Source organism: Sebastes fasciatus, chromosome 7, assembly GCF_043250625.1.
Source record: "Sebastes fasciatus isolate fSebFas1 chromosome 7, fSebFas1.pri, whole genome shotgun sequence".
In the NCBI taxonomy this organism is placed as follows: domain Eukaryota; kingdom Metazoa; phylum Chordata; class Actinopteri; order Perciformes; family Sebastidae; genus Sebastes; species Sebastes fasciatus.
Genome location: NC_133801.1, coordinates 19737533 through 19750818, shown reverse-complemented (window position 1 = coordinate 19750818; position 13286 = coordinate 19737533). Strand labels below are relative to the sequence as shown.

The following is a 13286-nucleotide window of genomic DNA, read 5'->3' as shown; positions in this document are numbered from 1 at the left end:
TCAGCAGCACTGGCCGAGGAGCTCGGGCTGATTAGCTTGCACTAAATGTACACTGAGTATTTCAGTTCCGGCCAGTTGGCTAACAAATGGTGTTTGGCCATTTATCAGTGGGCTGGTTGAGTTTTCTGATGAACAATCTGGCCGGCCCTGCATTATGATACTTTTTTTTGTATGTAATGCATTGTTACAACCCTTCCAGTTAACAGTAGAAACATATTTGATATCATAAGCAGTAATAATAATGAAAACTGTAGAACTCAGAATAACTAAGTGAACAGAAATAATCCTGTTTAAATGTAATTTACATCACATTAGCCAGTTCTTTGGTGAGTCTTTTAACAGGAGGTATGTGCATTGACAAACAAAGCATTAAGAAAGCATTAATCATACTTGATGGGTGACTTTATTGTTCATGCTCTGAATATTAAATCGATCATTGTGTCAGACTTTTTTTTTCTCCAGACAGAGCCAAAGCGCTGAGAGTTTGTTCATTGGGTAACACATTTATAAATGTGGTATTGATTACATTTTACAACAGAGGTTTGAAAGTGACATGTAGGCTGCAGATTTAAAGCAGCAGTGGGTAGAATTGGAGCAAATATGATTTAAAAAAAAATTATTTTTATAAAACGGTCACTATATCCTGACAGTAGTGCATGAGACAGGTAATCTAAAAAAAAAAATCATAGGCCTCTGTGTCCTCTGGTGTCATTGCTCGTAATGGCATCTGCAAGATTTCCCAGACCGGAGGAAAACAACCAAGATGGAATTTACCGTCTCTGAGCAGCTGTCAATCACTAGCGAACTCCGATCAAACGGTCAAACTAGGCAGCGCTAATCAAATATGAATCAATATTCTGTCACTGTAATGCCTATTTCTCACCTCAAATGTTTTCAGAAACATCTTCTAGTGTACTGTTTAGCTGTAAAATGAGAAAGTTTGTGACCTAGCAGCCATATTTAGATCAGTTTAGGATATATCACGCACCGCCCACCAACCGGAACAAACGGAGTTCGCGAGTGATTGACAGCTGTCTCCATTAAATGAACAGCCAATAGGAACGCTCTCTCTCTGAAATGACCTGGGATTGGCCAAAGTCTCCCGTCACAGGCTAGATTTTTTAAAGCCTGAAAACAGAGCAACGAGGAGGTGCTCATGAAGTCAAGTTATCCATCAGGACACCTGAATTTTGCTGAAAGTTTATTATGGAATTTTTGCCCAATTATGCCAAAAATATTCAGCCTACTGCCACTTTAATCTTCCAGCATTGTACACTCTTTTCCACCCAGGTCCACACAATCTGTGCACACTACACAGGCATGCACAAATACAAACTTACTTATCCATGTGCACAGGTGACACACAAAGTTAGACAATGGAGCCAAACCATAGAGAATAACTACCACATAATGACACTAAAAATAGCAAACGATGTGCATTTCGAAATAACAAATCAAATATAATGAAGGTGACATGCAATACAAGAGATACATAACTGATTTCGAAGCACTGACATTCAGTACCAGGGACAAAATAAAACAATCACAATTGTGTCTTTTGCACATGTCCTCTTCTTGGTCTGCAATCCATGTCTGGTGAGAAGAGTTCATTGTTCGGTCAGCTCCCTGAAGTCAAGCGTTTGCTGTTTACGTATAACCAGGCCCTGCAACCAGTGTAGCCACCCCTGGTCTCAGCCTCCAGCATGTCTGCTACAGAAGCCCTCCGCCTAAGGGTGTGTTTATGCCCCTGCTGGTCTTTTTAAAGCTGCAGGATCTGCTTAGTGTCTATGCAAGCAGCTCGGCCGTCCAAGAAAAAAACAGGGATCTCAGTGGATGGCTTAATCTTCTTCATCATCGTACTAAACTGCAGTCTGGTCTGGATCTTCTTCTTTGTCTGTTTGTCATAAGTGGCCTTATTAAGCACTGCCTCTGGTGACACTGTACAAGAGAGGACCAAATGTCTTGAAGTCACAAAATGCTGGAAAAGCATGGAGAAATCTGGTTTAAATGGATGTTAAGCAGTTGCCTTATTTTCTCCTGGACACCTCAGACATTAACATTGGTGTTAGGGGCGCAGGTGTTAACTTGTGGGTAAGGACAGGGATGTGGTGTCAGGAGCTGCTACAGCAGTTGTATCATAGCCGGGCATGGTCTGGAATCAGCTCCTGGACGTCGCCCTCGTTACCATCCCCCTCTGACGATTGCGACAAGGACAGAGGTAGCCTTTCAGGTGCATGCGCACCTTGCTATGCAGTGAGGCGTAGATGAAGGGGTTGTAACATGCAGAGCTCATAGCAACTAAGTGACAACAGACTTGTAAGACATTTATGTAACGCTTCCCTATGATGTGGAAGTCTGGGTCCAGGTCCAGCATCAGGTTCAGCACCTATATGGTGGCATAGAAAAAAGTTTGGTCACGGCCCTGGCTGTATTTAATTGCATTGAATCAATAGGGAATTCTTAAAAATACACTTCCTCTTTCTCATTTTGAACCCTTTCACTAATCACAACAAATGCCATATTTGCCACTCCTGCAGCCCTGTCGGACCCCGTGAAGTGCGATACGCCACCATTTGTGATTAGCATGCAAGGTAGTAGCTATTCGCAAAAACACTTTTGTGAAATGGAGCCCCGGGTCTGTGCAGTCCTGCTGCAATATAAACTCTGCCCCCTTCTTCCATTAATATCATGATGAAATCCTACTCTGTTAGACTATTGCATGGCTCATTGTGGACATAATGTTGTTTTTTTTGGACATGATGTACCTGATGATAAGGCTCTGTGGTTAATGATGTGTAAGATTTAATCATCTCATGGGCAGTTAAAACACTTTTTTTATCACTTCACTGCTGTCCAGAATATGATTTGCGAGACTACAGAAAAACTTGGTCTCCCTCCCAACCTTAACTCCCAAATCAAGATCTTCAAATTCCATTGGAACAGGTTATATAAGTAGGAGTAAGAGAGAAGATTATTCGAGCTATGAATGGCTCGCAGTTTGGTTTTAGTTTAGGATCTAACAGTCTGGATCTAAGACTCACCTGCAGGGGCAGCCAACACAGGGCGAAGGCCAGCACTGAGGCCACCAGCAGAGAGAATGTCTTCTTCCTCCTTTGGCTCCAGCGCTGCTTGCTGTTGGACGGCTCCCCAGGTACTGAATAGCGTTTTAGGCTGACAGTGATGGCACAGTAGGATATGCTGACCGACAGCAGCGGGATCATATAGGAGGTAATGAGAGTGAAGCAGGAGTAGAGCAGCCGCAGATTGCCACTGTGTGGCCAGAATTCCTCACACACTACCAGGTCGATGCCATTGGGTCGCAGGTCCATATAGCGGGTGTAGAGAGACGTGGGTGCAGCCAGGGCCAGAGATAAAAGCCAGACACCCAGGGTCACTGCACCACAACCCCACGCAGAGATCCTCCTCCGTACTGGGTGAGCTGAGACAGAAAGGGAAAAAAGCATGAATAACAGCACCAACGCAGTACAATATTCCACACATTAAAGCCACCATGTTTCGATTTTTGTTTTTATAGTTTTATATCATCTTCAAATTATTCTGATGGCATAATTTTTTATTTGTAGGAAAATAATCGGGTGAAATTTGGTGCAGTGTATGTGTTAAGTATAAAATCCTGTTATGTCCCTTACCTACAACAACGTAGCGATCCACAGCAATGGCAGTGAGTGAAAGCACCGATGCAAACACTGTGGCACATTGCAGCAAGGGGACCAGGTGGCAGAGGGGGCGCCCAAAAGCCCAGCCACGGCTGTCGAAGGCGTAAGACACAGTCAGTGGAACACAACTCAAACACATCAGCAGGTCCCCGGCTGCTAAGTTGCTGAGGAAAAAGTTGGTGGCATTGTGGAGTTTCTTGTCAGACAAGATGCAAGCCAACAGGAAGGAGTTTCCAACGCCAGCCACGACCACGACGAGGGAGTAGAGAGGCAGGAAGAGAGGTTTGAAACGTAGAAGAAGCTCTATGCCTATAAACATGTCCAGGGGATCACTGTGGTTGAGTCCTTGGCTTTTGCTGCCTTTTACTGTCTGGCTGGTGTTACCTGTCTCACTGAAATCCCCATCCCCGAAGATATCCATGTCTCTGGAGGCCAACCTTTAAAATAATGGAGAGCATAATCAACAATAAATCAATAAGTACTAGGAAGTAATAAACCTCACATTTGGGATTCTTTTGGGATGGATAATCCATATGCGTCACCTGCACATGTTCTATAGGGAATTGAATTGAATCAAAGTGTCACTGTTTTTCAGTAATGTCACACTTTGATTTATGACTGTACGTCATATATTTCAGACCATAGTCTACACCAAAAAAGAAACAGGCTTATTATTTCTCACTTTGAGGACAGAGGTAGAGTTTATAAAGGGACTATTTCAGATTTTCAATGCTGTGCACAAAAAAAATTACATTCACCTCCATTGTAATGGTGCAACAAAAGAAATCTCAGTGACTGATATAACATCAAAAGTGACTGGATGGCTATCTAGCCATCCAGTCACTAAGAGGTAATTAACTGGCCCTTTTAAAGACTTTTCTGGAGACAGCAAAGTAAAAGTGCAATGGCTACAAACTTTGGGCAAGAACAATTCATTGGCAAGAGTATAGTGTCTATCGCCCACAAAAATCTCCCATATTTCGGGGGCTTTTGGGGATGAAAACAGGAAGTATACTACGCCTATTTCACAATATGATGATGTCATGGAGTCTAGTTGGCGGTGGGCTACAACTTAAGCCCTATTTGTTTTTAGCTAATATTTGTTTGGTAAATAGGCACCATTAAAAGTATGCCGAATTAGCTATTAGCAGTTCATGTTCGCAATGTACCCATGGATGAACAGACTGCTATCACTGGATTACTTTGATACTGAAGAAAAATGAAAAAATATGATGATTCTCAATCAAGTTCTCGAGTTCTGATGATTTCTAAGCAGATTTATGGACATTTCGTTGCGATGGACATCAGAGATAGTTATGACTGGCATAGATAGTTTGGTCTGGGGCTCTTCAGTTGTTGTTTGGCTCACTGCAGCGAGTGAATATGCTAGTAGCAAGATATGCTGTTTTGATCCAAAACTCTTCATAAAACTGCTCTGACAGTGATTGATTTTGATCTTACAAGAACTCCTGTATTTAATCCCTCAGTTTAAAGAAATATGTATAATGTATACCACAAAGGCATGAGACAATATCCGTGTGTAGGAGGAATATTTGATCGGCTACAGCTTCATTAGAATTTCATTATGTTGATGCTTCTGTAGCGATCTGGTTTATTTTGTCTTATTTCATGATGAATCGCTTCTGTAGAAGTTTTGGGAAGAGGTGAATTATACCTCCAGGCATACTTTTGAGAATAAATGACTTCTCATGAGAAATGTTGTGAATTTTTACAGACTTGTCTAGAGAGTCATCAGAGATGATGGACATACTTTTGCGCCCCGATGCCATGTGATGTATCATGCATTAGACCATCATGCACCATGGTGCATTTTCCTTCAAATAGCTGCCAAATCCTATTCCTGTAGATATAAGGTAGGAGTCCACAGCCATACAAAATATATGAAGAGGTGAAATTGCAGTGAACTCTTAAACTTGAACTGAAGAATTGTCAACAATATAAAATGTTAGTGCAGTCTTTTTCTCAGAAAATTAAATGATAAAATAATAATTATAATTCAGGATAACTCAGGGAGATAAGTATAGTAAAATTATTATTACAATTCTGTATGATGCAGAACAAAATATGATTTTAAATGATACAAAAACTACTTTGTTTGTATATGTTGGTAAAATCTGATATGCTACTGCAGCGTATCCTCATACAACGGTTCGTATGATTCTGACGAAAAGATATTCCTCATTTTTCTGTTTTCCTATGAATATCCAGCAAACACGTAACAAACGTGTCAATTTCTGCACCAGTCTTTTCAAAATAAAACTACTTAGTTAGGTTTAGGAAAACGTTTTTTTCTTACACTTAACAAAACACTTACACTTAATAGAATAGAACCATCCTTAATGGAGTTAGTTTCACCAAAATATGCGCTGTGACATAGGTCTAGTTTCCAAAATAAAATGCACATCTGCTACTGTTAACCAAGTCGATCTTTTCCTAAACCTAACAAAGTAGTTTTATTTTGAAAAGACTGAAACGTTAATTGACACATGCGCCACGTGTTGCTCGACATTAGTAGGAAAACACACGAAAAATGAGGAATAACTTTTTATAAAAAAGCATACGAACCGCTGTATGAGGATACGTTGTAGTCCAGTAGCATATCAGATTTTACCATCATATACCAACAAAGTAGTTTTTGTTTAATTTAAAATAATATTTTGTTCTACATCATGCAGAGTTGTAGTTTTACAATACTAATCTCCCTGAATTATTCTGAATTATCATTATAATAATTTTATCATTTAATGTTCTGAGCTCTCCGGCTAAGACTCATCAGAGCTGTTTGTCGTTTTAACAAAGCCAAGATAAAGCTTCATTGGCACCGCAGGATCATGTTTCACATTTTGAGAACTGCAGATGACAGAAATCCTATATGAGGAAACCCAGTGTGTTGGGGAAGTTAGTGGAACAGAGTATAGCTTAAACAGGAGGCTTGTTGGATCTATTATAGAGCAGGATTGTCTTTTCTATCCACCACCTGCAAACCACGTCCTCATGCAGTTGGCTTGGAGGCTTGGAGGCTTGGAGGCTTGGAGCAGCTGATCTCCACCATTCTGTGGCCTTTTAACTTTGGCAGTTAATACTGAAAACAACTGCTCCATGCTTTGAGCAAATCCTTGCCTGTGCTTCAAAAGATTTTCTGGTGTCTTTGAATCTTTTTGTTAATGTCAACTTCTCTTGCTTTTGAAAAAAATAATAAACCTGACCTTTATCGACAGATCAGTGTTTCACATAAAGCATATAGAATTTATTCTGGTGGCTGAATAGATTTGCTCTCCTTAAAGGATTTGTTTTTTTCCTTTTGAAGGTCTGTGTGGAAATGTATTTGAAAGTACATATTGATTCAAAAGGCTCTCAAGTCGTATAGATTAAAAAGTGGCTTTCCTATTCAGAAGTAAGCTCCTGAATGCAATGCTGTTTTGCATTAAAGTCAGACGTTGCACCTCTCCACCAGCACATGAACAACCTTCAACAGATTGTTTCCTGGTGTATCTTAAACATATTTATGTTGTGTTGAATTGACCTTCTGCATGGAGGACATACTTTAATGTAGGCCATTACCATGTCATATTTCTGAATGAGTATGAGATGTGGCGCATCAGAGAATAGAATAGAAAAAAGTCACTAACATAGCTTAAAGGAAAGCATGATTTGTGTTTTCTAAAAGCGGGGTTATGATCTCAATTAGACTGCGTTTTAGCCCGCTGAGAAGCTGCTGCAGAAGTTTTTTAAAACTGAAACTATGGCTGAGGTTGTTAAATCACGATAAACAATCCTATAATAAAGTCTGGCGTTGTGAAAGGTGGTGACAGGGCAGCTAAGGTTTCCCACCCCATTACCGGGTGAATAAATGATTCAGATAGTTGATCAAATATTTCACAGATAGATCCACTCCAGTGATTCAGTAAAAGTTTGAAGGACATTTTACATGTTCCAATTCAAAACCTGTTAGTGACCATTACTTGCTCAGCAGCACTTTCCACTTTCGAGGTAGCGCCTCTCCGTGGCAGGCCACATTGTGTCTCTGATTTCTACTTTGTCACGCACCTGTCAATGATCAACAGCAGGAATATGTTTTCTGATCCCAGCTGGTCTCCTGCCGTTTAGATTATCTGACAGCTTGGAAGAAACCCATCCTTGCCTAGTAACGCTGTTGCCATGGCCTTTGTAGAAACCATGCAGACCTTGCAGCTAATTCGTGAAGCGTGATGAGAATTGAAAGCCCTCAAAATGCAAAACAGGAGGAACAACTCTTGACGACTCTTGACGACTCTCTCTCACCCTATTTTGTCTGCTCTCTTTTCCCATCTGCCTTTACATCCGCTCTTATTTTGCTCTCTCTGACTCCCTTGACATTTCCTGACCCGAGCACTTTATATACATTTTGCATTTCCATCACTCTGAGGCTGCTGAGGCAGATTCTGTGGGGGCAGAGACTGGACAAATATGAAACTCAAATGAGGTCAAAGATCATCATATGCAATTCTGATGAGATGACTTAATGGTGTGCCTCATTATTTGCACTGGAAATGTGGGAGACCGGCTGCTTTTGACTCTGCATTATTGACACACTAAATTGTATGATGGTTTTAGTGCAGATGCTTTGGCAGACAGAAAAGACCAAATTTTTTTGTCAGTCTACAGTACACTCTCCACAACTGAGATGTTTTGTATGAATTGAAGTAATATGGAAGTCTGAACCACCAGCTACTGGGGGCTTTTAGGTGTTTTAAGGTGAGTAGTACACACTGAAAATTTCTCACTGCAGCGAGAATGTCTTTTCCAGTCTGCAGGGCTAATGATCAACTCCTGGCAAAATGTTATTATCTTCTGCTGACCCTTTCATTAAGAGAGGTCAAAGCCACTCTAATAGCATTGGCTCTGCCAAGGAACAACCCATCACAATTTAAAATGTACAAACACATACGTACACATTCGGACAAGTGCAGAGAGTAGAAAAGTCAACACAGAAGGTTTTATGGTTAGCTGCGTTTGGTTGAATGCTAGCAAGCAGAATTTATCAGCTCCCAAAAAAGTGTTTCCAAATGGTCAGGAACTTTTCTGTTGATGCTGCAGCGTAGGAGTGTGCATTCATGCGTTACATCACAGATAAGAAATTAATACTTCCCTAATTGCCAAACTATTTTTCGTTGCCTTATTAATGCAAGAAGCTTCAGCAGTTTTATCCTATTACTGATGTTGGTGTTCTTGTTTGTCTTCAGGTTATGATTTTGTAACAACAGAGCTTATAAATGTCGTGCTGTTCAGCTTTCAGCTCTGCTATTCTGGCAGTGCACCCCTCCCTTCTGCTCTTCATTTATCCTGCAGGATGCACACAGATGCTTAGTGCTACAGAGAGCTAGAAAAATTGTCAATTTTAACTATTGAAATTACATCCTTTGTAGGAAATGGGATTAGACATGAAAAAGCATGCTTTAAAATTCTAAATAACTCATATTTGTGCTATTGGCAGGGCACAATTTTCTCTTGAGGAAATTATATTGACTTACAGGCAACAACAAAATGCTATTTTTACCGTTTTAAAAATCCTCAACACACAAGAGGAATGAGCTTGCAGAATGATTGCTGCATGACACTTAGACTTAGAAAAAAATGAGGAGTGGGTGAACATCTTGTGGCTGTGCTTCCTGAATATATTCAATATCTGGGAGATTCTGCACATGTGTATGTGCATGTCCCATCCATAGCATTTGTTTATGATATTGCACATGCCAACTGATTATATTATACTATTTATTATGTATTTAATTATTTATTATAATCATTGTCTTTCATATTGTTTTAGATTGACTACTTACTTTTACTGCCCTTTATGACAGTTTGCACATACAACAACTTCATAGCTGTCTTTATACAGCACCCTATATTTATAGAATGTCTTTTAATGCATCGTGTATGTGATGGGGAATTGCAAACTCAATTTCGTTGTACCTGTACAATGACAATAAAGGAAATGTAATCTAATCTAATCTAACATAGTTTCATTCTGTAATTGCTGTTTGTCATTTGTCAGTTTAATTTGTCTATATTTTGCATCCTACTCCAAGATTTCCCATAAAATATCTAATATTAATTATTCATAGAAAAATCCTATATGTTGTAAAATGTACACTTACGTGTTTTCTACTTGAACACATGTTTATACCATATTATTACAAAATACAGTAGTGCCACATATTTCTAATTAATGTATGTGCATACAATATATGTACATATGACATAACTACCCCACAGCCTGCAAGATGTTGTCAGTACTGATAAGCTGATGCTGCTGCTGTTTGGTCAAAGATGCTTCTGCCTTTTTGGTGCTCCGCTTATGCTCCTTTTGAAACCTCACATATCAAAGTGCAGATTGTCAGACCTCCTTCAAAGTCTACAAATGCTGCCAATTGGCATTCATCCTAATTTGGCCCACTTTTATGGACGCATTTGTAATTAAGTTATTTCACCATTCAGGTCCTTTTCCATCAGGTGTTACATTATTATGTCCAGCCCCTAAATGCTGCTTGTATAAGATGATACTTCATCAGCAACCTGAAATAGTAATTGTTTTTCAAATTACATTTTTAATCAAAAAATTATGCAAATTACACAACATGATGCCTAAATGACACCTCTTAATTTTAAGCAATAAAAACAAATGAATAGAGCAAACATTTGTGGGAAAAACCCAGTTGGGGAAAAATATTGATGCTATGTTTGTGTGTCCTTATTGTGTGGATGCATATGTAAATATCAATGCATGCAAATTAATCAGCGGATAGAGATATCTTACCTGTGCAGATGTTTTCAAATTGGAGATACTGAGAATATCCCTGCGTGGTGTCAACTCAGATCAAGCTAATTTTCCTCTCTTTTCTTTGTTGCCTATTTTTCTTCACTCCTTTTCTTTCTAGTTACAGATCTTACATGTCTGGTCAGAAATGCTTTCCTGCAGCTAATATAGAAGCCCACAGGGATATGAGGAGTCAGGCAGGGAGCTGGCGTTGTCTCACTCAGCGGCTGAGTGAGAGTGACAGAGGGAGGGAGAAAGAAAAGGGACCCACATAACCTCTCTCGTTGAAATCCTCATAAGCTGTGCCCCCACCCACCTATTCTCCTCCACTTTGCCTCCATCCACACACTTCACACGTATACATGCACACAAAAATGCACACTTTTGCATGCATACCCCGCAACATGCTGTGAAGACCTGTGCGGCAAACAATTATTTGCCCTCGCGGGAGAGAGGGCAAAACCTATTCTTTTTGCTTTATTTGCCGTATGATTGCAAGCTGATTGTTCCACACCTGAAGAGAAATGAGGGAGAAAATGAGCAAGCGTGTGAAAAAGGGACAGAATCATATTTACTGTGTTGTCTGCAGGAAAAATGTCCAGTTATCACACTAAAAAAGAACAAATTGCCCATAAATGAGTGAGGAAGACATCAGTTCATGCTTCTGCAATTGATAAAAAATAGATCTAATTATCTTCTCATTGTGGGCTGCACGGTGGTGCAGTGGTTAGCACTGGCGCCTCACAGCTAGAGGGTTGCAGGTTCGAATCCGGCTTGGGACCCTTCTGTGTGGAGTTTGCATGTTCTCCCCGTGTTAGCGTGGGTTTTCTCCGGGTACTCCGGTTTCCTCCCACAGTCCAAAGACATGCAGGTTAGGTTAATTGTGGACTCTAAAATTGCCCGTAGGTGTGAATGTGAGCGTGTCTCTATGTGTCAGCCCTGCGATGGACTGGCGACCTGTCCAGGGTGTACCCTGCCTTCGCCCAATGTCGGCTGGGATCGGCTCCAGCCCCCCCGCGACCCCTAACGGGATAAGCGGTTGCAGATGGATGGATGGATATCTTCTCATTGTCACGCAGTCCTTAATACAAAATCCACAAGCACAGTTTTAAAATAATTTACACACCAGGCGCTTCTGCTGTCACTCATCCACCAATTTGAGTTTCTACTTCCCTTTGTAATGTAATGACCTCTCAGAGGAACCCCTGACACATCGGCAGCAGCTACAACAGAAGCAGCATCATAATGTTCAGAAATCTGCTCCATTCTTCTAGAAACATTTCACACCACATCAATTGGGGGTCTAATTCAATACAAGATGGACCACTCGATAGAACACACTATCCTGCCAAACACTCGAGAGCTCTGAGCAACAAAAAACAACAACCGCAGAGTAAAAAGACACAGATAGGAGAAAGCAGTAGAAATGGATTGCTATATTTCAGAGGGATTCTGCGCGGCAGGACTTTTTGTAGGAGCCTGAAAGGAAAGGAAATGTTGAATTGATTTGTCTCGCCACTGTGGAAAGCTTGCGCATAAAAGGCGGACGGAAAAGGCAGAGGTATTCAGGAGATTTTCAGCTGCAGGACTTAAAGTAACACTTTCTGGAATGGTGAAAATAAACATAGCATGACATAGCATCAAAAGTAAATAAGCATCAAATGTCAAACATTTTATCCTTCAACCGATTATACTTTTTTGTCTTTGCCAACCCTTAAATGTAAGATGTTTGATACTTGTGTTTATGCATTATGTTAGAAACTGTCCAGACCCTTGGACTGAATAATAATTAAGGTTGCTTCTGTTCTCCTGCTGATGTATGTATGAGTGAGCATTCAAGTACTGCAGAATGAGTTGACATTTATTTAACCTTGTTAGCAGTGTGCCACGGCTATCAGTGTGTAATTGACTGATTGACTGTCCGTGAAATGAATGTGTCTTTTTGGTGTAATAATTGGTTGAGCGTGTGTGTGCATGGTTAGTGTCCGTGCGCGTTTGTATACAGTGACCTTAAAGAATCTTTGTAATGCTTTTGGGAACGGGATATCCTGACGCTTCTAATTATGAAAATGTATGTCTGCAACGTTCAAGCTCTGTAGAAAAAAGTTTTGTGATAAAAGTAGACAGGAGAACACACACACACACACACACACACACACACACACACACACACACACACACACACACAGCAGCTATCAATTACTGTTGCACAAATCATTAGGGCTGTCAATCAATTAAAATATTTAATCGCAAATTTTTTTTTTTATCTGTTCAAAATATACCTTAAGGGGAGATTTGTCAAGTATTTAAAACTCTTATCAACATGGGAGTGGGCAAATATGATTGTTTTATGCAAATGTATGTATATATTTATTATTGGAAATCAATTAACAACACAAAACAATGACAAATATTGTCCAGAAACCCTCACAGGTACTGCATTCAGCATAACAAATTTGCTCAAATCATAACATGGAAAACTCCAGTTCAACAGGCAACAACAGCTGTCAGTGTGTCAGTGTGCTGACTTGACTATGACTTGCCCCAAACTGCATGTGATTATCATAAAGTGGGCATTTCTGTAAAGGGGAGACTCGTGGGTACCCATAGAACTCATTTTCATTCACATATCTTGAGGTCAAGGGACCCCTTTGAAAATGGCCATGACAGTTTTTCCCCACCAAAATATAGTGTTTAAGTTATTTAACATTCTTCGCAACACGCTAGAATGAAATGACATTCATGACATGGTTGATACCAATAGATTCCTTAGGAATTCTAGTTTCATATGA

At 40.2% G+C, this 13286-nt stretch overlaps 1 protein-coding gene across 1 annotated transcript; it reads right to left on the bottom strand.

Moving 5' to 3' along the window:
- Positions 1 to 398: 398 nt before the first annotated feature.
- Positions 399 to 10783, bottom strand: LOC141770757 (prolactin-releasing peptide receptor). Its single transcript, XM_074640604.1, has 4 exons — positions 10495 to 10783; positions 3651 to 4114; positions 3042 to 3439; positions 399 to 2386 (listed from the first exon to the last, which is right to left on the bottom strand). Exons 2-4 carry the CDS (start codon positions 4096 to 4098, stop codon positions 2159 to 2161), a joined length of 1074 nt encoding a protein of 357 aa, XP_074496705.1. The 5' UTR covers positions 4099 to 4114; positions 10495 to 10783; the 3' UTR covers positions 399 to 2158.
- Positions 10784 to 13286: the final 2503 nt, after the last annotated feature.